Source organism: Gymnoscopelus microlampas (genome assembly GCF_963454915.1).
Source record: "Gymnoscopelus microlampas genome assembly, chromosome: 19".
Taxonomy (NCBI): Eukaryota; Metazoa; Chordata; class Actinopteri; order Myctophiformes; family Myctophidae; genus Gymnoscopelus; species Gymnoscopelus microlampas.
Genome location: NC_139956.1, coordinates 26,258,684 through 26,282,642, shown reverse-complemented (window position 1 = coordinate 26,282,642; position 23,959 = coordinate 26,258,684). Strand labels below are relative to the sequence as shown.

Here is a 23,959-nt window from a genome sequence, read left to right as displayed (position 1 = left end):
ACAGTTGTGGGAGCAGTGACTTTGGACTACATGCTTTAGTAGTCCAAAGTCACTAGAGTTTCACTAGGTCATATACACTGCAGGCACACCAGCGTATCCACACTGGAGAAAAACCTTTCCACTGTCAACAATGTGACAAGAGTTTCAGTGACTCAGGCAACCTGAAGACACACCAGCGTATCCACACTGGAGAAAAACCTTACCTCTGTCAACAATGTGACAAGACTTTGAGTAGATTAAATAATCTGAAGACACACCAGCGTAGCCACACTGGAGAAAAACCTTTCCACTGTCAACAATGTGACAAAGGTTTCAGTCAATCAACTCAACCTAAGATACACCAGCGTATCCACACTGTAACAGTTTCAAGCAAGGAACCACTGGCGCGTCTGATCAATCAAGCGGCTATTTCCACTATTAATGTTTTTTTTAAGTATAAAATAATTCAATGTGTATGTTATTTGTCATATCTGCCCTGTGTCCTTTTTTGTCACAACAGAAATGTAATTTCTACTCATAATGTTCCAATGTTCAACTACAGAAACGCAATTAAAATCGTTAAGTCGCAATTATTTGAGAGACAATTAATCGTCGAGTAAAATTTCATAATCGTGACGATAGCCCTAGCTGGCACAAGCAAATGTCACTCAGTATTTGCCTAAAAAAAACCGCCAGGCAGCACGTATTATTTTCAGGTGTTGTGACTATCAAAATTATGCAGGATGCAGATTTAACCATCCCTGTGTGCCTCTAGTCCATGTTGGGTCCATTAAATACAATAATCAATGTTGACACAGCTGACCCATGAGCAGAGATTTACTATTACCATGCTCTGAATACATATTGACTCAAATGAAAATTGGTTTCCGTGTACACAAAGCAGAGCAGAGTGTTACTAATGCAGGCATAAGTATGAGGCAGACACTCGCAGTCAAGGACATGCACGCACAGAGACAAACGCACATAACAGTACACAAACGCTTTGTTACTATACTTGTGTGACATATTTATAAATGTTACTTTTAACCCTGACCCTACAAGCTTGCGGCACCAAGCGCAGCGCTACGAGCTTGTAGATCTGCTATTTTTGAAAAATCTTGAACATTTGTGCAAATCTTTGAATACATATATTTTTTTATATATAGGCCTTAACTGTCCGAGCTGCTCCGGTGTCAATCTCTTAGTTGCACGCCAGCTGATGTACAGCTCTACAGACACTGCGAGCTTGTAGAGCTGCTTGTTTCAGCTTCACCCAAGCAGATGGCTGCTCTGACCTCTAAACCTAACCTCTAAATGTCTAATCCTAACCCCAACGCGAATCTTGAGAGCCTAACTCAAATAATCTTTTTTAACCCATTAAAACCGGGAAAGCTTCCGTGTCTTTTTTTAGGCTATTTAAAAATTGCAGATGTAAGCTCACAGTAAGCTTCAAGCTTGTACATCTGCTATTTTTTTTATACAATTTTACTATACTTCTGGGGACATTTGGTCCTCACAGGTATAGAAATAAACACGCGCGCGCACACACACACACCATGGAGCTCGTAGACTTGTTGCAGGTTGGGGAAGATGCAGGACAGCTCGTCGGGCCTCAGGACGTCCCTCATCTTCTGGAAGAACACCTGGTCCAGGACCCTCAACGTCCGCAGGTGGGACGCCTCCGTCGTAAACAGCTCTGCGTAGGAGAAGAGTCGGAGGAGAGAGAGAAAATAAATGAAGGGGAACTCGGTTGTATTTCACGTCATTTGTTTTAATGGATCTGAGATTTTTCTTTTATATTTGACTGTCTAAAATAATCAATAATGTCTCATATTATGGCCAAAATACAGCATATTTCATATTTCATACTCAAAATCTATTGCAAAATGAAAAATGGATTATGACGATTATGCTAAACTAATTGCGATTATCTCAAATAATTGCGATTAGGCGATTATGCAATAATTGTGACAGGCCTAGACAGGGATACGGAAATACATACAGAGATAGGGACAGACAAACCCTGTTCTAGATGGCAAGGCACCCTCAACACCACGCACGTAAAAAGAGGCCATCATCATTATGACGGTGGTTTTACCGTAGATAACGCCTTGTCTATCCACCTCCCGCGGGCTGAGAGTGCAGAGGAGCTGAGGAGGCACCGTCTCCTGCCAGTTGTGACCGTCGCTCACCTCCTCCTCCAGGGCCGACACATCTGGGAGCAGCGCCAACGGAGACTCTATGCTCCTGCATGGGTGTACACACACACACACACACACACACACACACACACACACACACGTTTGTTTGAGGACGCTGAGGGTTGATGTTTGAGGACATCAACATTTTAGGACGACAATTTTATGAATGCTAAATTAAAACGTTTTGGCATATTCTTTTTTACTGTAAGACATTGAATTTTTTGGAAGCGCTACGATTCTGTCACATGCAAATAGGTGAAAGTTATATAATTCAGAGCAGTCAATCATTGCCGATAATTTTGTCCTCCTTTCAAGTGCTCCTGATTTTTTACGATTCACATCTTAATCCATTCAATCCGGGAACGCATCTGTGGCACGCTATGAACATTTGTGCAAATCTATATAGATATATATTTTTTAAAGAGAACATTTGTAACTCAAATCTTTGTTTCGGTCCCTGGAACAAAATATTTTTCAAATGTTTGCTCAAAAAAATATATATATATTCAAAGATTTGCACACATTTTCACAATAAAAAAAAAATAGCCCAAGAAATCTAAAAATGACAGAGAGATGCGTTCCCCGATTCAATGGGTTAACACGCATCTCTCATGGTAAACACCTGTGACAGTTTAACACAATCTAAGAGTTAACAGTACAACATTGGCGCTCCTTTAGGGAAAAGCACAAAAATAAATTTCCTGGCCTTACAACCAAGACATTTTTTGCCTGACCAATTGACCAATTAATCAATTAATCAATGTTTGCAGGCTGGCATGAACTCACCTGCGTCTGGACCTGGGTGTGTACGGTGGTGTAGCAGTCTCTAGGGACCTGAGCATGAGCAAGAGTGGCGGAATTGGAAGGAGAGATGGAGGGAGAGAGAGAGAGTGTGGGATGAAACACTAAATGTAATGGTTTGGCTGAACGTATCTCTGACCAGAACAAGCACCAAGTTGGTTTAACCCATTAAGACTTGAGGCAGATTCTACGAATGCCTTCTAAAATCAGTAGTTCTAATTTTTTTTAAATGTACAAAAATAGGAGATGCAGCGTGGCACGAAGTGATGTGCTGTGAGCTTGTATAACGCAAAAATCTAAAATGACACAAGATGCTTTTCCCGGTTTTATTGGGTAGGCTTCAAAATGATCAGATGAATATCTGAGCCGGTGTCGCGCACCGGGAAATAGCCGATCTACAGTACAAGATCAGTGAGCTTGTAGTTCTGCAATTTTTCAGCTATAATAAAAATTGTTGATGTCCTCACAAGTATAGTACCATAATACAAACATGTGTGTGTGTGGGCATTCTCACCGTGCGGAGCTGCTGGAGGCTGACGACGAGGCGCTGTGCTGCAGAGGCCTGAGGCCTGGCCCCTCCCTCTCCTCCCCGCCACAGTCCTCCATGTCCACGTCGCTACGGGAACGGGGCACGGACTCCGGCCCGGAGGGCACGCCTCCCCGCCGTCGCCCCTCCCCCTGGGCCTTCAGCGACTCGCTGCGAGCCAGACGCACCGAGATGGTAGGACTGAGAGACAGACACAGACACACACACACACACACACACACACACACACACACACAAAGTGAAAGAGAGAGAAAGAAGAATGATTGTTTTACAAAATTTGGTATTTGAGAGAAAAATCTACCGGTATACTTTTTATTTCAAGGACCACAATTGAAATGAAGTCTTTGGCTTATTTGGAAAGACACATTTAACTCATTTCAGTGCTAATGACGTGTAACACGCCAAAAACGTGTTTTCAGTGTTTACGCTAGATAGCGCTGTTCGCCAACTTATGAGTGATTCTAAGACTTCTGGAGAAGAAATAACCCGGAAATAATGTGATCACAACAAACCCAGCCGGTCCGATCTAATCAGAAAGTGTATTTTTTGAACAAGCTATATTCAACAGGCAATAACTAAAGAACGGAGGGTCGCAGTGACAGTCTTTTCCCCCCCGATGGAAGCAGAGACACACCTCCGCCTTTTGCGACACTCGGTGTGTCGATCGTCTGTGGCTCTTGAAAGGTTAGCAAAAATGCTCAAAAACGCTGGCACTGGCTGACTAAATAAATGAATTCTGCCACTCAATGAGTCAATACCACACTCAAAGCCCACCTTTCCAGACCCTACCTAATCCCCCTTTTTTAACCTTTACTTCTATAGTTTTTAACCTTTTAACTAGTTCTCTCTAATAAAGTTGTTTTCATCTTGTTCCGGTTTTGTAAAGCGACTGAGTACTTAGAAAAGCGGCATATAAATTGTATGTATTATTATTATGTATTTGGTTTAAATACTAAACAAAACTAAGATGGGATGCGTAAGATTGGCTCAGTAAGAAATTGCAGTCAGGAGAAATTGTCGTTGGTCTGCACACACAGCTCTCACAACTCCCTACACCAACGCACATAATATGAACACACAAATGCAGCCACAAAAAAAAGCCACCCCCCCAGGCAGTAGCAGGCAGTCACCTGTCCATGCCGTCTTCCCCCAGGCTGCTGGTAGACAGTCTCTGGGTGTCGGGGTCCCCCTCCTCCCCCGGGTCCTCTGTGTGGTTCTCAAACTGCTGAATGATGTTCCTCACATTGCCCGAACGCACTACAACACAATACAACAAACATAAGTTAAAGATAAAGATAAAGTTGATCCTTGATTGGAAAAAAAACATATAAAACCATGATGAAGTGCATAAACACGCATAAACACCCACACATGTACACGCACACATGTGTGTGCGCACACACACACACACACACACACACACACAACAGCTCAAGAGTTTTGATGAACAAAATCAATCTATCAACAAAAACAAAACAACCTCAAAACAAAACTCAAAAAAGTGTAAGATAGATGGAGAAACTAAGCAACAAGCGAGGGGAAAAAGAGGAATGTGTACCTTCAGTGGGAGACAGCGGGACATGGAATGCTGGGAGACCAAAACCAACCGAGAACAACAACAAAAAAATACAACGAAATTAAAATAATGGGAAACCAATGAAACATTCACCAATACAAAAATCAGTCAAGCCAAACACATGAGATGGGATGGAAATAAATTATGGGGAAATCTTTATTGTTGATTGAAATCAATGAATGAGTGCATCAGGAATTTATGAGGAATAGAGGGCTTGTTTATAATGCGAGTAGTGGACAAGGAGGTTACCGTCCCTAATGCGTCCCATTTACAGGTCATCATCTAATAAATGACTGAATGGCTGTGAAAAAGCAGTTGGGTTTGTTAGCCTGGCAGGACTCTTGGCCATGGTTCATTTAGCAATGTTTAGCATGATTCTATGTGTTTTGGTCTCACTCATATGACTGGATTATATGTCGTTTTGAATTTCTGATCAACTTCATTGTATCAGAAACGGCTGCTATATTTGGAATACAGTTTTTTCAGAGATTGATTGTAACAAAAAAGTAATAATAATAATTTGTTACTTTGTAACGTAATGAATTGCTGCTCCCAGCCGGAAGTCTCCTTTTGAAATGAGTAACAAGTAAAGAGGAATATAGTATATTTTCTGAGTAAACATAGTGGTCAGTCAATCCAGAAATTAAATATGGAGCCTAATCCTAGACCAAATGCATGTTCAAAGGCGTCATTGCCTGATTGTGATGTTATTATGCATTCTGTGAGTGAGTGAGTGAGTGAGTGAGTGAGTGAGTGAGTGAGTGAGTGAGTGAGTGAGTGAGTGAGTGAGTGAGTGAGTGAGTGAGTGTGTGTGTGTGTGTGTGTGTGTGTATGTAATTACTGGACTGCGAGGTGCTCCGTGGTTTGCCAATGTATTTCAGTATGGGGTTTCTCTTCTTATCCTCTCCATCCTTCTCTTTTTTGGTACCACTCAGCTACAAAGAGAGCAAAACGACGAGTCCAGTTTATCCAAAGGCAGCTGAACCAATTAAGGCCGATATACTTCTTAAAACGAGTAGCAAAAATAGCCATTTTGTCGTATTACAGAATATAAATCAAGCATAAACATTGAGAGGTCAAGTACAGCGCATGCATCAAACCCCCATTACCTTCTTGGTCTTGGGGAAGAAGGCCAACCACTTCTCCCTCTCTGTGCTGAGTCCTGGGAAAACCTTGGAGTCCCTCAGCTTGATGCCGGCGTGACGGAGATACAGCAACACCACCGAGGCCAGAGGAGAACTGTGGAGAGGAGAGGATAGGAGAGAGGAGAACACGAGGAGGAGAAGGGGAGGGGGGAAAGAGGAGTGGAGGAGAGGAGTGGAGAGGAGAGAAAACGAGGCAAGAGCAGGGGAAGTGACACGAGAGGCAGAGAGAAAGAGAAAGTAAAAATAAAGAGGATCGATAAAGATCAAAAGACAAGATGGCGAAGGAGGGATGTGGTAAAATGGGGTGCAAAGAAAAGAAGACAAATGAACAAGTGATGAGTTGGAGGAGCGGAGGATTATTCACAAGTGTTTGAAAATCCATGTTACTGTGTAAAAATGGGGTTGGGGCGAGAGATGAGAGATGTCTTACCTTCTGTCCTCCTCGTGTTTCGAGCTGCGGTGGGAAGAGGAAGAGAGAGACGAGAAAGAAAGAAAAGGTCATTAAATCCCTCCGCGGTAAAAAACTGGCTCTGACATAGAACGCTGGATCGATTCAAAGCGGGTCTCCAGTTTATCCCAGTTACCTGCAGTTGATTCAGATACCACGGTGGAAAAACCGAGACTGGCTGGGAGGGTGTCAGTCATGTGATGAGAGTCAATCGGTGTGTGTGTGTGTGTGTGTGTGTGTGTGTGTGTGTGTGTGTGTGTGTGTGTGTGTGTGTGTGTGTGTGTGTGTGTGTGTGTGTGTGTTTGTGTGTGTGTGTACAGTAGAAATGTCATGTGTTGTGTGCCGCTGTGACCTTTGGTACTCTCCCTGGTTCTTGGCAATAACTTTTAATAAGCCTGCTTATATATTTGGGCCTGTTGCTTGGCAACCCTGTCTCACTAACCTGAACGCATGTGAGAGTTCTGTTTAGCCGACATAGCGCTAGTTTGTGTCATGATGGATTTAAATTCGCCGAATAAGTGGCTTCAAAACGGGACTGTAGAAACCAATGGGTCAAGTGACAGTTCCCTTCGTCCATATTTTCTATGGTCTGATCGTGAACTCTGATCAACTCTTTTCTCTCCTTTGTAAAATCAGATACAGTCAGCGATGCAGCAACAGTACGTTTGTCCACCACTGGTAAGACTCTTGCTCAACGTACGCCGTCTGCCTGAAACATTGGAGAACTTTGAAAGATTGGTTTTGAAAAGAGTTGAAAATAAAGTTAGAGATGCAAGTTTTGCAAATGCAAATTTTGCCGATATCCGATAATATGCAGGGTAATACTGATATCTCTGCTGTCCAGCACGAAACTGCTAACTCCAAAACGCTCATTGTTCAGGAAACGAAAAAACAAAATATACGTTTTTCAGAAAATGAAGAAAACCTTATATTTTTAAAACAAAGCAATACTGCCTCATCAAAGTTGGTATAGTGACTGTATATATTGTGAGATACTTGCATGTGTCATTATATTATCAACACTTTACCCAAATCGCGGGTAAATCAACACTTCACCCAGCGCGATTGGAGTTAGTAGTTTCAGACGAGCAGAAATCAAGCTGAAATGGAGTTAGGTGTCCAAACAACAGTAGCTCCACTCGCTGCTGAGAGAGAGGTTTCAAAAGGGTACAGATTCCCAAAAGCTAACAATGGATCTCCAAGCTCACAATGCATCACAACAACGTGTGAATTAATGCCCTGATGCTTCATGACACTTATTATATAGGCCTACAACAGTAAACAGGACTTTAAATATTACAATAACTTCTGCAGAGAGGTAGTAGAACACTAGCGCGACAGAAATGCTATGAACGTCTTTCTTCTTATCACAATTGTTAGGTTTTATGCTATTTTTATGCTATTTTTATATAGTTTTGGATTATATTTCACCTGTTTACAGGTCGGGGTGATTTATAGCTTATTTGTAAGTGGATGGATCTCCCTAGTGGTTGGTCGAGGTTATTACATCTTTTACGTTATTATTTATCTATTTTATAAGTATACAATCTTTTCTTGCGGTTATGGGACGGGAGAATAATTTTGTTATTATAAAGAGATTTAGAGGTGATTTGTGGTTTAATAATGTGTTCATGTTTCGGCTGGGTTTTGACGTAGAACTATCTAAAGCCGCCTTTGGGAGGGCATATTTTAATACACTCTGGAAGTACGTCAACCGTCCTTTATGCGCAGGCGCGTCTATTCCGTCCCTCAGTGCGTTGTTGTTGTTTAAGAAGCCGGACGGATCATTGGTGAGCAGAGACGCTAATGTGTATTAAAGTGTATAATTGTGATGTAGAGCACTTTATTATGTTCATTTGTGTGGGTTATGCTGTCCGTAATGTGTTCTGTTATTGATGATTGTGTTTGTTTGTGTTTCTGTGCTTTACAGTAAAATAACCTGCCAATACTACTGCCAATACTACTGCAATTATTACATCGCCATTGCTTGCTGCTAGCTTGCTGGCTAACCCAGGCTATATGCTAAAGCCTCGTGTGTGGAGTACACGGGCTGGTCATAGAATACTGTACACAGTTTAGGTAGAAGTGTGTTTGTATTTGTATGAGTGTGTTTAGTAAAATGAGAAAAAGACAAGGTTGTTATTTATTGGGTTTATTTGTAGTTTGGTTGAGTGGTTTTCACTGACAATCCGGAGTAAACAGTACCCTGTGCGGAGGGGTTTATACAGGTTAATGTAGTTAACCATGTATATCCGTACAACAATGCTCTCCTCATTAAACACTTCATAGATTTTAGAAATATAATGACTTGTTTTCATAACATTAGCGTCAGTGCTAAGTTTGATAAACAGGTACACTGCATAGTTTTAACAGACTACGGGGAGTGTTTACATGTTCCTCCTCATCGTTCACTGCGCAACGCGCACTGCTAATGCTGTGAAGCAGCACTGTGTAGAGGAGAGGGGGGAGTTGTTTGTTTTTGACGGACAGTTTGAGGATCCAATGGAGTTGGGAGTTTTCGTCTGAGGCGCTTTTTAATACTTTTCATTGGTTCAAATGTTTAGATTTTTTACACAGATGTGAAGGGCGTTCAATAGCGTCGATTTATGAAAAAAAAAAGAGATGAAAATGGAGTTAGCTGGTTCGTCCTGGACACCGACGATATATTACTTATCATACATTATATTTAGCTCATGGCTGAATTTCAAAGCCATTAACGGTCACATTATTATTGCCCCAATATTGGTGAAATATCAATGAAATATCAGTCAATATCGGTGAAAAAATATCGAAATAATTTTGACAACAGTTTGATAGCGATATTGCATTTTTTTTATGAAATATCGATATGCTACCGATAATATCGTGCATCACTACCTCAAGTCCTTGGTTTTAGAATGCAGTGCAGGGTGCTGGTTCTCTCACTGAAGCTCTTTCTATGTTACCCCTTATCGTATAGTAAAATAAACAACTGGTGCTTTAAGGTCAGGTAAACTTTGTGTATTGGTATACCTTTTTAAAATTGCTCTCACAATTTCGTCATTATGCCAATTCCCAATTCCCCCATATAGTCCGTGTCACTGCTGACCCCTAGTGTTTGGTCTTGGGGAGGGTGTCCTCCAATACACATGGCGTCGCCAGCCGCTTCTTTTGACTTGACATTGAGGAATTTCACTGGGAAGGAGTAACGTACAGAGGAACACACTATCCTCCCCAGTTCCACTCCATGCGAAGCAGCCGCCCGAACAAGCTGTATGCATCGATAGTGTAGCAACAGAGACCGCCCTCCCCATCCGCGAACTGCAGGCAATTGTGTTTGTTAAAGTGCCTGGCCAAGCTGGAGGCACCGTGGATGAAATGAAACCCATCTGTATCTATAACCAATACTTCAGTGGACAGACAGTGGCACAGGCGAGCAGAAAATCATGTGAACACACACACACACGTTTATGTCTTCCAAACCCTGTCACACTATTTCACTCACACACTTGCATGCACACGCAAAACCGCTGTCACTCTCTCCCATCTCACACACCAATCCTCACCCCCCCGCCCCCCATATGGTTTAAAAGCAGTAGACTCACAGTATCTCCCAGAGGGCAGTGACCTGTCTGTCCACCACCTGTCTCTCTTTAGCTGGGTCTCCGTCAAGCTGTAGCAGGTCTCCCTCTCCAAACAGAGAACCCAGGCCCATCATCTGCTTGTTCCTAGGAGACAAACATTTTTAGTTGAAGAAAGTTGCATATTAGTTGAAGAAATTGCAGATTGATGCTAAAGTCGGCCATACCAGCCCTGACAAAAAAGGATAGCTATTTTGTATTATAAAGCAAAACGCTTTAAATCTGAGATTAGGACTTTCTGGAAGATTGAACATGCAGTCTATTGCTTATACAAGCTTACAACACGTCGCAGCGCGACCTGTTGTAAGCTTGTCGATCTAGCCTATTTTCGGGGCACATGGCACGCTTCCATAGAAGACATGCTGACTTCTACGGAATCCAAATGACTGAAATGAGTCGTGGCGACTGAGAACTTTAATCCATGTAGACAGCCACGATTACCAGCCAGAGGAACAGTCTACCAGACCCCCGTGCGTGTAATGAGCCGATAATAACCCTGCTTCCTTGATTTTATTTTAACAAATAAATCCGCAAGACATTGGGAGTCACAGCCCAGAAAGAGGATGGTACCTGTAGTCCTGTATCTGATCCTGGATGTCAGGGAGAACCTGCTGCTGGAGCTCAGAAAGTGGCCCTCGGATGTCCTCCTGGGCATGGAGACGGCTCTCTGGACGGACAGGGAACACACACAGAGTTAGTATGGCTGCATGATAAACGACATTATACAGTCATAAAATGGGGCCTATATGTTGCGTCATGATCCAAGGAATCCAGAAGAAAAAAAAGATGTTGATGGTACGAGCCACGGTTCAAGAGTTATGTGGGAATGTGCGTGTAAAGTTTCACAGCAACCGGACGGTGCGTTTATGAATTGTGGCATGTTGTGCAAAACGGGCCACTACGGCAAACTTTGTTAGCCAATCTTAGCCAAACAGGATGGAATATGAAAAATCAGACAGATCCATCTTGATCACATGACTATAGAAATAATGAGTACCTCACAAGTTACTGCTGAAATTGCGAGAATAGAGAAGAGAAGTCTTACCTATGTCTGTGAGGTACTCCTCTCTTACTTTGATTTTCAAAGGCTGAAGGCAGAAAAGAGATACACAGAAATTAGTCAGAGGAGGTGAAGACAGGAAGAAATAAATAGATGCTGAAAAAGAATAACATGTTCATAGCATTTTCATGTCAAAATTATACTGGCTAAAATAATTGCAAGTGACAATATTATCCTAATAATAATAGAAATATGATATCATAAATATATAATACATTATAATGTTGCCCTACATAAATACAATTATAATAAAAAAAAAAGGTTGCATAATTGAAGAACAACAAATATTAACATATAATCTGGAAATCCAGACACTCATGTGTTTATTGCAATAAAATATAAAATATTTTAACCTACGAAACCTAATACAGACACTCAAACACAACAGTACCCACAAACATTATAGAGAAACAGATCATTTGTACACGCATACAGTCTATAAAACCAATACGTACTGCGTCAGGGTCCAGGAAGTGGGAGCAAATCTGAGGGGCAAGAGCGCGAGCGTCTTTGGGACTGGAACCTAGGTAGGCCTCCACAGACAAGTAGAACAACTGTTTCACACAACCACACACACACACACACACACACACACACACACACACACACACACACACACACACACACACACACAAACAAACGTACGTACGTCAATGTATGGAAAGGCTCAAATAATATCACTAAACATTGCTAGATAAAGCAATGACAGGTATATCATATGAATGGAACAGACAGACAGACACTGACCAGTGGATTGGGGTCCAGTAGCTGAGTGAAGACATATCTCATGAACACCGTCATGTGGGCCGGCCGAGACTTTAATAGCTCTATGTCCTGGAACGGACCGTCCATCTGAAGGGGAGATTTAAGAGGGAGAGAGAGAGACAGTGAGAGAAAAGACAGAAATGGGAGGTTGGACAGGAAGAAGAGCAAATGGGACGAGGAAGACGAGAGACAAGAGATGGAAAAGTGGATAATGATGTTGAGCGAGAAATTATGCAGTAAAGGGGCTCGCTCATGACGAGGGTGGGGTGGGAGGGGAATGGGGATGTTACCTCATTGAAGGCATAGCCATCATCCTCTTCCTCCTCTTCCTCAGGGCCAATGATCTGTGCTTTCCCACCCTTCAGATAAACACACACATACAATGACTGATGTCAGGAGCTGTGATTGTCATACGAAGTGAAGGATAGTAGCTCTGCAAGTTCCTTCCACTGCATGCATGATGTGAGTCAGGAGGGTATTCAAAGTGTTAACTTATGTTGCTCCTCTATTGTGCACTTTACGGTAATACACACACTAGGGTTAAACGCAGTGAGCGCTGTTGTTGAGATGAAAATATGGAGGGAACGGGTGTTGTTGTTCTACTGCCTGTACACTGTGAACAAAGTGAGTTAAAAGGAATAAACGTCATGTTTATTAAGTCGAAGTCAGCACAAAGTGTCTGCTGTGCGTATATGTGCGCCAGAGAGACAGAGGCAGGAGACACCAAGAGAGACACTGAGAAGAATTATGAACGGAGGGAAAACAGAAAGCCACAGAGACGAGACACAAAGAGACAAAACAATGGCCGGCGATGTCAGTCTCACCGGATCAGAGGTCATGTGTGTGTCGGAGCCCTGTCGCCTGTGTTGGGGGATCCTGACGGAGGTGGAGGTGGATGAACAGGGGGAGGAGTGGGGGCTCTCACAGGCCTGGGGAGGAGGAGGAGGGGGAGGGGGGGTGGGGGTTGTAATGATTGGGAATGTCACATATGTGCCAGGGCTGCACAGTCCATCAATGAGCATGATCTTAACGGAAAAGGACGACTTCAGTCGTTATGGGTTACAATTAACGCATTCTATTTGATACCCCCCGCTGTGTCAAAATCAAGCTTACAAACTGCTCTAAATCAGACATACAACATCCACAGAGAGTGCACAGACGAATCAGAGGGCAACTGGTAGTGCCAAACATGAAACCCGAACTAACTGTATATTTCATATACAGTTAGGCTGTTATCTGATCCCTGTAAAAACAGATATACTTACTTTGTTTAATTTGCAAAATATGTCTGACCTGACCCTGCTTGTATTTTATTTTATTTATCACACAATAAGGGAAATGATCACATATAAATAATCGTGCAACCCTAACATCATTACACACACAAACACACAGTCGAGTGTCATTTCAGCACTCAGCAGCTTACCTCCATGTCTCCTTCACTGGAGTCCACTGACAATCGACCTGCAAAAAAGACAACAGTGCCCAGTTCAATCCACCATGCTTTACAGTAACACAAATACATCATTAATATCTGGATTAAACCCCCCTACAGTAAATTTTACATTGTGGTTTCCCCCCAAACGTTCTCACCAAACAACATAAACACACTGTAAATAAAGAATCACATAGCAGGATTACAAACCTTCTCCTGCAATGAGATAGTTGGTCACCGATTCTGACCGGGTTCCCTCCTTCAGAAACAGAGGAGGATTCAGTTAAAGGATGGTGAAAGGCATCTATCCATGCATTTGCTTACATTTTGGTATGGTTTAACACCAGTGGGACAGCAATCCCTAACAGCATAGAGTAGTGGTCCTTTTCAGGCGGTGATCCCCCCAAAAAATAATATTTGAACTGGGGACCCCCCCACCCTGATAAGTATTTGGAATTGTAGGAGTTGAAGCATGACATTTAGTTTGGCTCGGTTCCACAGATAAATATTGTGAAAATAGCAGATCTACTAGCAGATCTACAAGCTAACAACGCCTCGCAACGTGAGGCATTGTGAGCTTGTAGATCGGCTATTTAAAACATTTATGCCTCTTTCTTATATCATTTGACAATTTGGCCAATGTTTGACACGTTTTATCGTATAGTTTGTCGATCAATTTTGATGCAGTAATTTAACAAAAAAAAATGTAGGTATTAAAAAGGTCTTAAAATGTCCTTAAATTATCTCTTTACCATCATCTGGGGACTCCCCCAAAATCATGTGGGGACCCCCCTGGGTGTCCTGACCCACAGGTTGAGAACCACTGGCATAGAGTACAAGACAGTCAACATTGTAGATTGTAGTAGAATTAACAACACATTGACAACAAGTCCTCCTCACCAGATCCTGCTGAATCTTGACCCGCACTTGGTGAGCGCGCCTCTTGGCACTTGTGATTCTCTCCTCCAGCGATGGAGAGGGGTTCCGAGACAACTCCTCCATCAAGTCCTGTTGATAGGTTAGGGTTATGTGACTATTAGTCATGACTGGCCATCAAAAGCCCCAGAAGGTAAAAAAAAAAATCAACCTTGATGCTAATTGGTTGAAGCAAAGAGTAAATTAATTAATCAATTAACTCCATTCATTTGAGGCCCTGTTAACGATGTTCAGCTTTATCTAGAACACACAAACTATTACAGCCTGTGTGTGTGTGTGTGTGTGTGTGTGTGTGTGTGTGTGTGTGTGTGTGTGTGTGTGTGTGTGTGTGTGTGTGTGTGTGTGTGTGTGTGTGTGTGTGTGTGTGTGTGTGTTGTACCTGGAGCTCCGCCTCTCCCTGCTGCAACATTTTCCTGAGGATCTCACTGGCCTGTTTCTGTACCTGCGGGTCCTAAACGACACAATTACTAGATTTAGAGGATGAAAATTGTTCAACATTTTTTTCAACAACAAAATGTATTTGGTCTTGGCAGGGAATTCCATGCTTCTTTATCCCATTAAAACTGCGTTGGCTATTCAAAAATCACAGGTGTACAAGCTCACACTTCGTGCCACACTGAGCTTGTACATCTGCTATTTTTGAAAAATCTTGAAAGTGTGAGAACTACTGATTTAGAAAGAATCGGACTCAGGTCTTAATGGGTTATTGTATGGTGGGGGTGGAAGTGTGTGTATGTGTGTGTGTGGGTGCCTCAGAATCACCTGTAGTGGTTTGGGTCCAGTGATTCTTTGGGAAGGGGTGCTGCTCAGCCCGGAGGGCAGCGGTGGAGGAGGAGGGGGCGGGGCCTCCCCACCCAGAGACGTCCTCTGATTGGGTAAGAGGTCAGTGGGGAGGGGCTCTAGGGGCAGGGCAGCAGCCGAAGGGGGCGGCCCTTGTAGTGTGAGAGCGACATAAGTCCCAGCTGGAGGATGACATGGAAAAATATGCTTTAAAAAAATGTATTATTGACATTATTGACCACTATAGTCAAGAATAGGAGGGAAAGGGGCTAGGCTGTGTAATATTTAAAAAATCCAAAATGGCAAGTACTTATGAAGTTGTAACAACACAGTAGTGTGTACCAAAGTCTTAGTTTGTACTGACATTATGGTTTAGGCTTTTGAATTGCAAGCATGTTGTTGCCATTTCACAGTTGCCTGCACTCACATTTGATGAGCTTCACCACCTCTTGATGTGACATGGAGGACACCAGAGAGCCATTCACCTGATTGAGAGAGAGAGAGAGAGATGAAGAAAGTGTGCAGGAAATTAAATTATCCCAACAACTAAACCTTCTACTGTAAGGCTCAGTATACAGTATATGCAAGCCGTCTAGGCTAGGGGTTCACAAACTTTTCCATGCTAAGGACCCTCAAATAGCCATAGCCTCTGGCTGTGGCCACCCTATCTGGAAATAGCTTTCCAATCCACTTTATTTATAGAGCACATTTAAAAACAACAGTGTTGAACTAAAGTGCTGTACACTCAGTAACAAAATACTAAAATAAACAAGAGCAAAAACAACACAAAATAAACAGGACAACAGGACACAATGCCTGAAGGCTTTAAAAAAGGAAAAGAAAGGGTACCGTAAAACTATACTTGGCCATCTTCCCTATCTTTGAATTCCCACATTTTTTTTAAATGTTTGACAATGACAAAATTACATTTATGAATATTCTTTGTTTTGATTTATCTTTCTCTCCTTTCCAATTCTGAAAACCTGTGGTGTTTATTTTTATGTGTGTATTGATATAATGCTAAGCATGTGTTAAGCTGTAACTGCTGTAACAAACCAAGCATGTTGAAACAAACAAACAAATTACCTTTATGATTCGATCCCCTTCGTGGACTCCTGCCTTGACCGCTGCTCCGCCTATAAGGAAAGTCATAGTTACAATAAGGTGAGGCTCAGAAGAAAGCAAGTCCCAAGAAGAAGACCAAAAGAATGAATAAGAAATGCAGCTGACCTGGGCGGACGTTTTGAACCAACTTGATCCTCTCTCCACACACGGTGAAGCCGAAGCCAAGCTGGTCCTTCTGAACCACCACACATCTCTGGATGAGACCCGGACCTGGGGGGCGAGGAGAGGGGGGTATGACATGTTAGCCAAGCAGACCCAACTCTAAAGTCTACATTGTATAAGGAACTGAACTGAACAGTTCAGTGCATGAAAAATGACATGATTAGTTCAGGTACTATATAGTTGATGAGTGTAGTTATTTGCAGTGTTACACAACGACAAAATCAACAGAGTTGATGAGGGGATTATGGGGAAAATAAACAATAATTTAATCAAATAAAAAACATAACCAGCAATGACACAGCTGAGGTGGAGGAACGGGATGATGCCAAACAACCCAAAAATTGTAACTAGCTTGTAGATCTGCTATTTTCAGCGAATTTATTTAATGTAGGGCGACAACAGAGAATAACCAGCATAGAGCCTTGAGGGACTCCGCTCAACCATATGGGGTTTAAGTGGTTAAACTTGAAGCCCTACCAGTGCTCTCAGCTGGGATGTCGGCTGTTGTCTCCCTCTGCTGGGTCCCAGAGGACTTGCGCTCCGAGTCCCCAATGGTCAGGCTGCTTAACCTGTGAAAGGAGGGGGACAAGAGGAGAAACAATCTCAGTATGGATGGACCGGCTGAGGAAAAAAGTAACTGGGAGAGAGAAGGAAAGAGGTGTAAGAGTTCAGAACAGAGATGGGGGGTGTCATGGGATATAGCAAATGGTCAGATGTACAGAGTACAAGAGGGAGGGAGGGAAAGGGAACGGAAGGGAGAAAACAGAAAAGTGAAAGTGACAGTGCCGAGATGAAGGAGTGAGTGAGAGACTGTAAAAAACAGAGACTAAAAATGAGGATGAACAGGTGCACAAAACAGAGAAACAGACATGGGAGCTGGAATGGGGGGGGTGGGTATTATGGAAAACGTCTAGTCCAGGTATGGTTAATGGAACGTTGTGGTGATAAATTAATGTCGTCTAAGCACTATCACTTTTGTTTGCCCCTACTGTGTTCAACCTTTTAATCCAATCATAAAAATGAAGCAGCAGGAAATGCAGCTCAGGTCTTTTTTAGCAAGGTCAACAAGTAAGACCTACCGTGGTTCTCAAACGTTTTGGGCTCAGGGCACCCCAATACATCCTTTACTACTTTGACATTTAGCATCAACTGTACTGTATGACGGGCCCTACTATAACCATTTGTGTCTTTGTAATGACTATTATAATAAGATGATGATGGTGACCACAACATGCAAATGACCGTGCACAGTTGAAAGGAGGCTGCGTCTCCTGTCCATGGTGTTAATTTGTTGGTGTTTTTGTTTATTGTTATTGGACTTAACAACACTGTTCTTGCATTGTTATCCAGGGCGACTGTGGCCTATTTATGCATTCATTCAGTAGTAGCCTTGGCAGTTGTATGTATTTTATTCACTCCCGGGCTATATTGTTACAGTCACTCAGCTAGATGAGAGTATCAATGTCACGTTTCTGTTCAAATTAAAACATTATTGTAGGAACACAATTCACACAAATCTCCATCTACACTGTAAGTATAGTGCAGTCAGTGTTGCTTAAAATGCTTTCTTATAGCTTTCCAATTAGATCTTTCCTTTGTGCCCCCCCCACAACAGGTATATGTACAATCTGTCGCTGGTGTAAACATGACTGAAAGAGTGAGATAGCAAAAGAATGAACGTGTGAGAGGCAGAGTGACAAAAACAGACAAACAGAGAGATAAGGTGGACACAGAGCAGTGGTGAAACACTAGACATGGCACTGACACAGTTACAAGCAATACTACTTGGCCTTTCATAAAGAGGCATTTAGAGCAGTAAGGAAAGCAGTCAGTCAGACTCACCAAGCAGCGAAAGGGCTGAAAGCGAGGCATGGGCAGAAAAAGTTGGGGGCAGGGAGAGAATGAGAGAAAGAAAGGAAGAAGGAAAACACACACACACACACACACACACACACACACACACACACACACACACACACACACACACACACACACACACACACACAAAGAAGAAGAAAGCAGACATAAGTATGAGGTGCAGTCTAGAAGAAGCAGAACAGTGAGAGCATGCACAAATATAAAAAGGTCAAAAGATGTCCTTTACATCCCACTAGGGCTGCACAATTAATCCAAAATAACAGAACATTTGTGATTTTAGTTTTTTCAGTCGTGAAACTTGTCAATTAGGCAAATTCACAATGTTATTTGGTTAGCTGCTGCAGTGCACTGTGCCCTTTTCTCCTTACACAAAGATTAATAACCAGTACTACATTGTACAACCCATCTTCCCATCCATCAGGCTCACAGAGGCACAATGAAAATACAGAAGACATTGGATATTTCACCGAATATGACACAGAGAAGCACAATGAGCAACAAAAGCATTTTCCACCAAAATAATCTACATTAATAATTGTGATTATTAATTGTGATTACAATATTCAGCAAAAATAATAGGAATTGTCATTTTAATCATAATCGTGCAGCCCTGCATAGTATCACACGCATTTTCTGTAGGCTTTATGATTGTCAACACAGACAACGTTTACATGGACTGCAATGATCTGTATTGCCCGGTTGATGACTGAAGATGACCCCCTGAACAGCACGATAGCAACTGCTTTTTAGAGCCAGACGATGCATCGGTCTGCCAATATTGACTAATTGCAGATATATTGGTATGGGCATATAATTCATGTTGTTCGATTTACAATACAATACCCAGCCAGCACGCAGTAGCACATCACAGCTGAGTGTTGACTTGAATGACTTGCCAACTAGTTTGTGAAATACACGGAACGTCAATGAACAACGGCCCCATCATTTTCTGTTTTCAATATAAACCCTGTCAACTGTCATGTGACTCATGCTTATTACACTTACTTGCTGTGTTAGTTACTGTAGCTAGTTGATTTGATTAAAACTTTGTGCAAATATGGGCCTGGTATCGATATCAGATTTTTTTCCCTCCAAATATCAATATTGGCCACATTAATTCATTAGTGGTAGAGGTGTACATTTTTTTCATCTTCCAGTGGTTGCAAACTTATTCAGACACACACCCTTTTATAACCCTCTTCCTTCATGAAAATATCCCCATTATCAAATTTGAACACATCCAAAAACTTCACACTATCCCCTTTCCCTCAAAATCCTGCACATGGTCTTGTCTGGTCTTTTTAATTTCTAAACAAGTGCACAGCCGTTGGAAGGCAGAGCATGCAGCACAAGGCAGTATGTGAAATGCTGAAATGCTGCAAAACATCTGACACAGAGTCATAGTTTGATCAAGGTGCAGACCTTAATGAGACAAATTTGATTACTCCACACAAATAATTGAATTATGCCTAGTCTGACCATGCCCTTATTTGGGTTAAGGTCATCACAAAATACTGTTCACATGGCAATTTCCTACTTAGACCATTGTCTTAATCTGGTTAATATTGAATATTGCAGTCCTTGTAACGGTAGTCACTCTGGCTTGCCCATGTTACGTATTCAATATTCAATTAACAGCATCCGCAAGTTATACACAAATGCAGTACTTCCCCGTCCCCCCACTGTTTTCATGCAGCAGTGGTGGTATTTTAGTGTCCACTCCATTCCACTTACAGTTTAATTATTTTACTGTAGGTTGAAAAGCTAATTATATTATTAACCCATTTAGACCTGGAAAGCCTCTACGTAGTTTTACCTTTCAATCCGGGAAAGCATCTGTGTCATTTTTAGTTGTTCGTTTTTATATATATATATATATATATATATATATATATATATATATATATATATATATATATATATAGTCACTGTCGGGCAGGACCCTTATATCTCACAAGTTTAAAATTAGTTTTTTTTTTCACAAAAGTAGAGAAAATAGCTACGAGCGCACAACGCCTCGCGCGGAAATTTTCACTATGTTAAATCATTTTTGTCATGACACCACCGTTTTTCCAGAAAACTTAGGTTTTAGAAGACGTTTTGAAAACGGCCTCTGGTCTAAATGGGTTAAACATACATCTGTATACACAGGTATGTTTTTTTTAATTTGTAGCTGTGGTGCCACACCACTGCAGAATGAAAGCAGAGGAAATGTGTTAATGTTCTCAGTAGTACTACCGACACCCCTATCATTCCATGACGAGGACTCCCACTGGACAGCTGTCCTACCTGAGCAGGTGGGAGGGTTTCTTATTGGCTGGCCCACTGTTACATGACATACACAGACACAGGAAGTAGTGTACACAAAGGAGACAACAAGACAATTGACAGCAAGACAAACGGCAAAAGAGACATCCTTCCATCAACAGGACAGATGATCACACCCACAGTTGGGGCTAATGTTGGTCAGTCACCAACAGCAAACAAGCTAAATGAGCAAGATCACCACAAACAGATCTACGCACAGAGCAACTAAACAGACAAAGAGAATACTTTGCACTCATAGATGGACACTGAACACCAATGAATAATGGGACCTCAACATCATCAACAATATTGCCAATGCAATTCTCTCATCTCTTTCTCCCTCTGTCTGACTGACTCTGTTTCTCTGTCTTGATATTGAAGGGAGCAGCTTTCTGTTGTTTTCTCTCTTTATGCAAAAGAGGGCAGTTTTAGCAACTCTCAGAAGCGGGCTTGCCCGACTTGTTCTTCCCAAAAGGAGCCTGGCTGACTGACAGCAACTCACAAAGATAAAAGAAATTGTAAATTGGTTGAGCTGGGAGAGCTGCATTTTTGGGGGCAAGGTGGTAAAAGTACCGTTATGCCCCAGAAACCCAACAGCAATAAAACAAACACAAGAGACTGAAGGCTAGTCTAGCACTACAGAATCAGATTAGCATATCCCTTCAAAGAATGAGACCAATACGCATCTATGGGTAAATGCCATGGTATCATAGCTTTAAAGATTAGCCACAAGTAACTGTGCCAGAAGTTTCTTTTTTTGTCAAGTGTTAGTGGAACAATATCTGGAGTTCACAGTATGTCCCTTTACAAATCTGAAAGTACAATATCCTCTCCAGTCTCCATCAGCTGCAACCTAAAAACTGATAGACAGTAAGGTCCACATCAGCAACAGCACTTTGACTGTGTGCCTTTCTTTCATTCTGTGGTCTTATTTTAACATTCTACCCAACACTCCTCTCTCAAATGGTCAATATACCATCTATTAACTGATGCTGGACATTGTGGCTTTGAGCCCAGCACTCCTCCTTACTCTAAATGTTCTTTGGAATATTTGCCAAACAAAAAAAACTCAGCTCAGTCATTTAAATTTGCTCTGGATAAAACCATCAGCCTAAATGTCCCACCAACATTATGCTGCTCGTACATGTATGAGTGAGAAATGTCTAAACATTTAAAGGGACAAACACATTTGGTTGGCTGGGGAGGGATCATGCCAAATCCAAGCCCAAACAGCCTTTTTACCTGTCCAGTGTGGAGGTGGGCTGGCGAAGACTCATGTCTGCAGCTTGAGATGGTCCTCCACTCTCAGGTATGACAGAGATATCCACAGGCCCAGCTCTGTCACTGGATGACTGGCATCACCATCACTTTCCTCTTCAAGTTTATATCAGTCCACGCTACAGGGGTTCTCCACTGGGCTTCAAATTGGAGTTTAGTGTCCAAAATCTCCCAAGCTGTGTGCATCAGCTAGTGGGAAGGTGGTCTGATTCACTGACTGCTCTGAAGATGCTCTTCATGGTTTCATCCAGTCTAGTGATTCAGGTTTGCAGCAACTGGCAGTTTGGCCAAGGTGCTGCCAGTTAACAAAGTGCCACATCTATCACAGGATGACAGTCAACAAAACACAAGTCCAATATAAGTCCAAGGTCTAATCCTTTCGTCCCCTTACTGTCCTTTTCAATTAGATTGTGCTGGTGCAAATGAATCTAATTCATCAAAGATGAATGAATTCATGAGCAAGTGTGTTGACGGCTTAATGTAGGGTTTCCCTTGTAGTCTCAACTGAAAAAAGAAGAGCTCGGTTCTTCAGAGGTCATCAATTATGAATTACTGGGGGAAGTCTCACTGTGTTGAGAGGTCAACAACTCCCAGGCCATTTGCTGTCTACACGCTTAAACCAAACACAGTTAACACACATTCAGCTGAGCGTACATTGCAGATGTGCAATTCTAAAATCACCCAAACAGTAGCTTGCGTATAGTCTGTGATGTTATAGTTAGTTAGCATGTAGGAATATCGTAGTGCAAGTTACTGGCTAATGTGTCCCTGATATCTATCTATTTAACAAACACCTTTACTTATGTGGCTTTGGATAGCAACAGTGGAGACCTAATGGCCATGAACCTAATGGTTCATTTATTTCGTCAGTTATACCCTTGCATGGCTAACATTGGGCTGGTATTCAGATTCACAAATGAAATATCACATTAGCTTTCTAGTCTCATATGATGGTATCAATATTATATTGATACAGCTGATAAAGTAACTACATCGGTAATACTACTGAGCCTAGAATACATTACATAACAATATAGTAGCTGATAAACCCAGTCCAGTGCTATAGCCACTAGGTCTGATCACCCAATGTAAACAGTGCCAGTGTGTTGGCTCGCATAACTGTAAACAAGCCTCTAATGTTACACTGTGGGTAAGAACATCAGATCCTGCGATTGTAAAACCTGTAAGCTTTGCTACGGGACTCGTCTAAAAACGGAGGCCTTCAAAGTCATGCACACGATATTTACACAAAACATTAGTTACCCAGAAAACATCAACGACCATCTATAACGAGGCCTGCCGAGCTGCTGGGCCACTGTTGGCAATCCCCGGAGTCGCGTCGGGACCGAGGCCGACCAAGGGCGCTGTCGGTCGGCGTCGACGTGCGCCACCGTGTCGGTCGGTGGTGCGGAACGGCTAACTAGCCAGATAGCTAGCTAGCTCGGCATGCAAAGGCAATGGAAGCCAGCTGCAGCAGCGACGTTGCTTTCCGGCTGCATACGAGCGGTTTATGTGTGATTATCACAGCATTTGAGATGATTGGAATTTGAGTCCATTGAAATGCTCCCAATGGTTGACATTAAATCCAGTGTCTTGTTGTTTTCCCGTTGCAATGTCTTCTTCTTCTTCTGCCACCAACACTGCTTCTTCTTCGTGTCGTTTTAATGAGGATGGGGCATCCGACGTTATGGTGGAGTACCGCCACCTGCTGCTGCCCTGGAGTGTGAGGATCAGAATTCTACACCAAAGTCAGTGGTGGAAAAAGTACTCCATTTTTTTTTACTAAAGTAAAAGTATCAATACTGCAAAGTAGAAACACTCTGTTACAAGTAAAAGTCCGGAATTAGAAATTGACTTGAGTAAAAGTACAAAAGTATTGGTATGAAAATGTTCTTAAAGTGCCAAAAGTAGAAAGT

General features: G+C 42.2%; 1 protein-coding gene across 4 annotated transcripts in view; it reads right to left on the bottom strand.

The window, feature by feature from the left end:
* arhgef11 (Rho guanine nucleotide exchange factor (GEF) 11) overlaps positions 1-23,687 on the bottom strand; it is a 38,341-nt gene extending 14,654 nt beyond the window's left edge. For 3 of the 4 annotated variants that reach the window (XM_084043744.1, XM_084043745.1, XM_084043747.1), the window contains exons 1-27: positions 23,307-23,687; positions 22,008-22,362; positions 17,058-17,149; positions 16,524-16,628; positions 16,380-16,429; positions 15,721-15,778; positions 15,276-15,475; positions 14,893-14,964; positions 14,478-14,585; positions 13,788-13,836; positions 13,569-13,606; positions 12,967-13,071; positions 12,433-12,501; positions 12,125-12,229; positions 11,833-11,931; positions 11,363-11,405; positions 10,888-10,984; positions 10,282-10,404; positions 6,680-6,703; positions 6,214-6,343; positions 5,946-6,039; positions 5,087-5,116; positions 4,659-4,785; positions 3,496-3,708; positions 2,967-3,014; positions 2,078-2,226; positions 1,535-1,675 (exon numbers count right to left, since the gene is read on the bottom strand). In XM_084043744.1, the coding sequence (XP_083899870.1) occupies positions 1,535-1,675; positions 2,078-2,226; positions 2,967-3,014; positions 3,496-3,708; positions 4,659-4,785; positions 5,087-5,116; positions 5,946-6,039; positions 6,214-6,343; positions 6,680-6,703; positions 10,282-10,404; positions 10,888-10,984; positions 11,363-11,405; positions 11,833-11,931; positions 12,125-12,229; positions 12,433-12,501; positions 12,967-13,071; positions 13,569-13,606; positions 13,788-13,836; positions 14,478-14,585; positions 14,893-14,964; positions 15,276-15,475; positions 15,721-15,778; positions 16,380-16,429; positions 16,524-16,628; positions 17,058-17,149; positions 22,008-22,042 (2,404 nt within the window). In that variant the 5' untranslated portion in view covers positions 22,043-22,362; positions 23,307-23,687. The remainder of the gene's footprint in view (positions 1-1,534; positions 1,676-2,077; positions 2,227-2,966; positions 3,015-3,495; positions 3,709-4,658; positions 4,786-5,086; positions 5,117-5,945; positions 6,040-6,213; positions 6,344-6,679; positions 6,704-10,281; positions 10,405-10,887; positions 10,985-11,362; positions 11,406-11,832; positions 11,932-12,124; positions 12,230-12,432; positions 12,502-12,966; positions 13,072-13,568; positions 13,607-13,787; positions 13,837-14,477; positions 14,586-14,892; positions 14,965-15,275; positions 15,476-15,720; positions 15,779-16,379; positions 16,430-16,523; positions 16,629-17,057; positions 17,150-22,007; positions 22,363-23,306) is intronic. The other variant, XM_084043746.1, reaches the window with a different exon arrangement.
* Between the last annotated feature and the right edge of the window lie 272 nt (positions 23,688-23,959).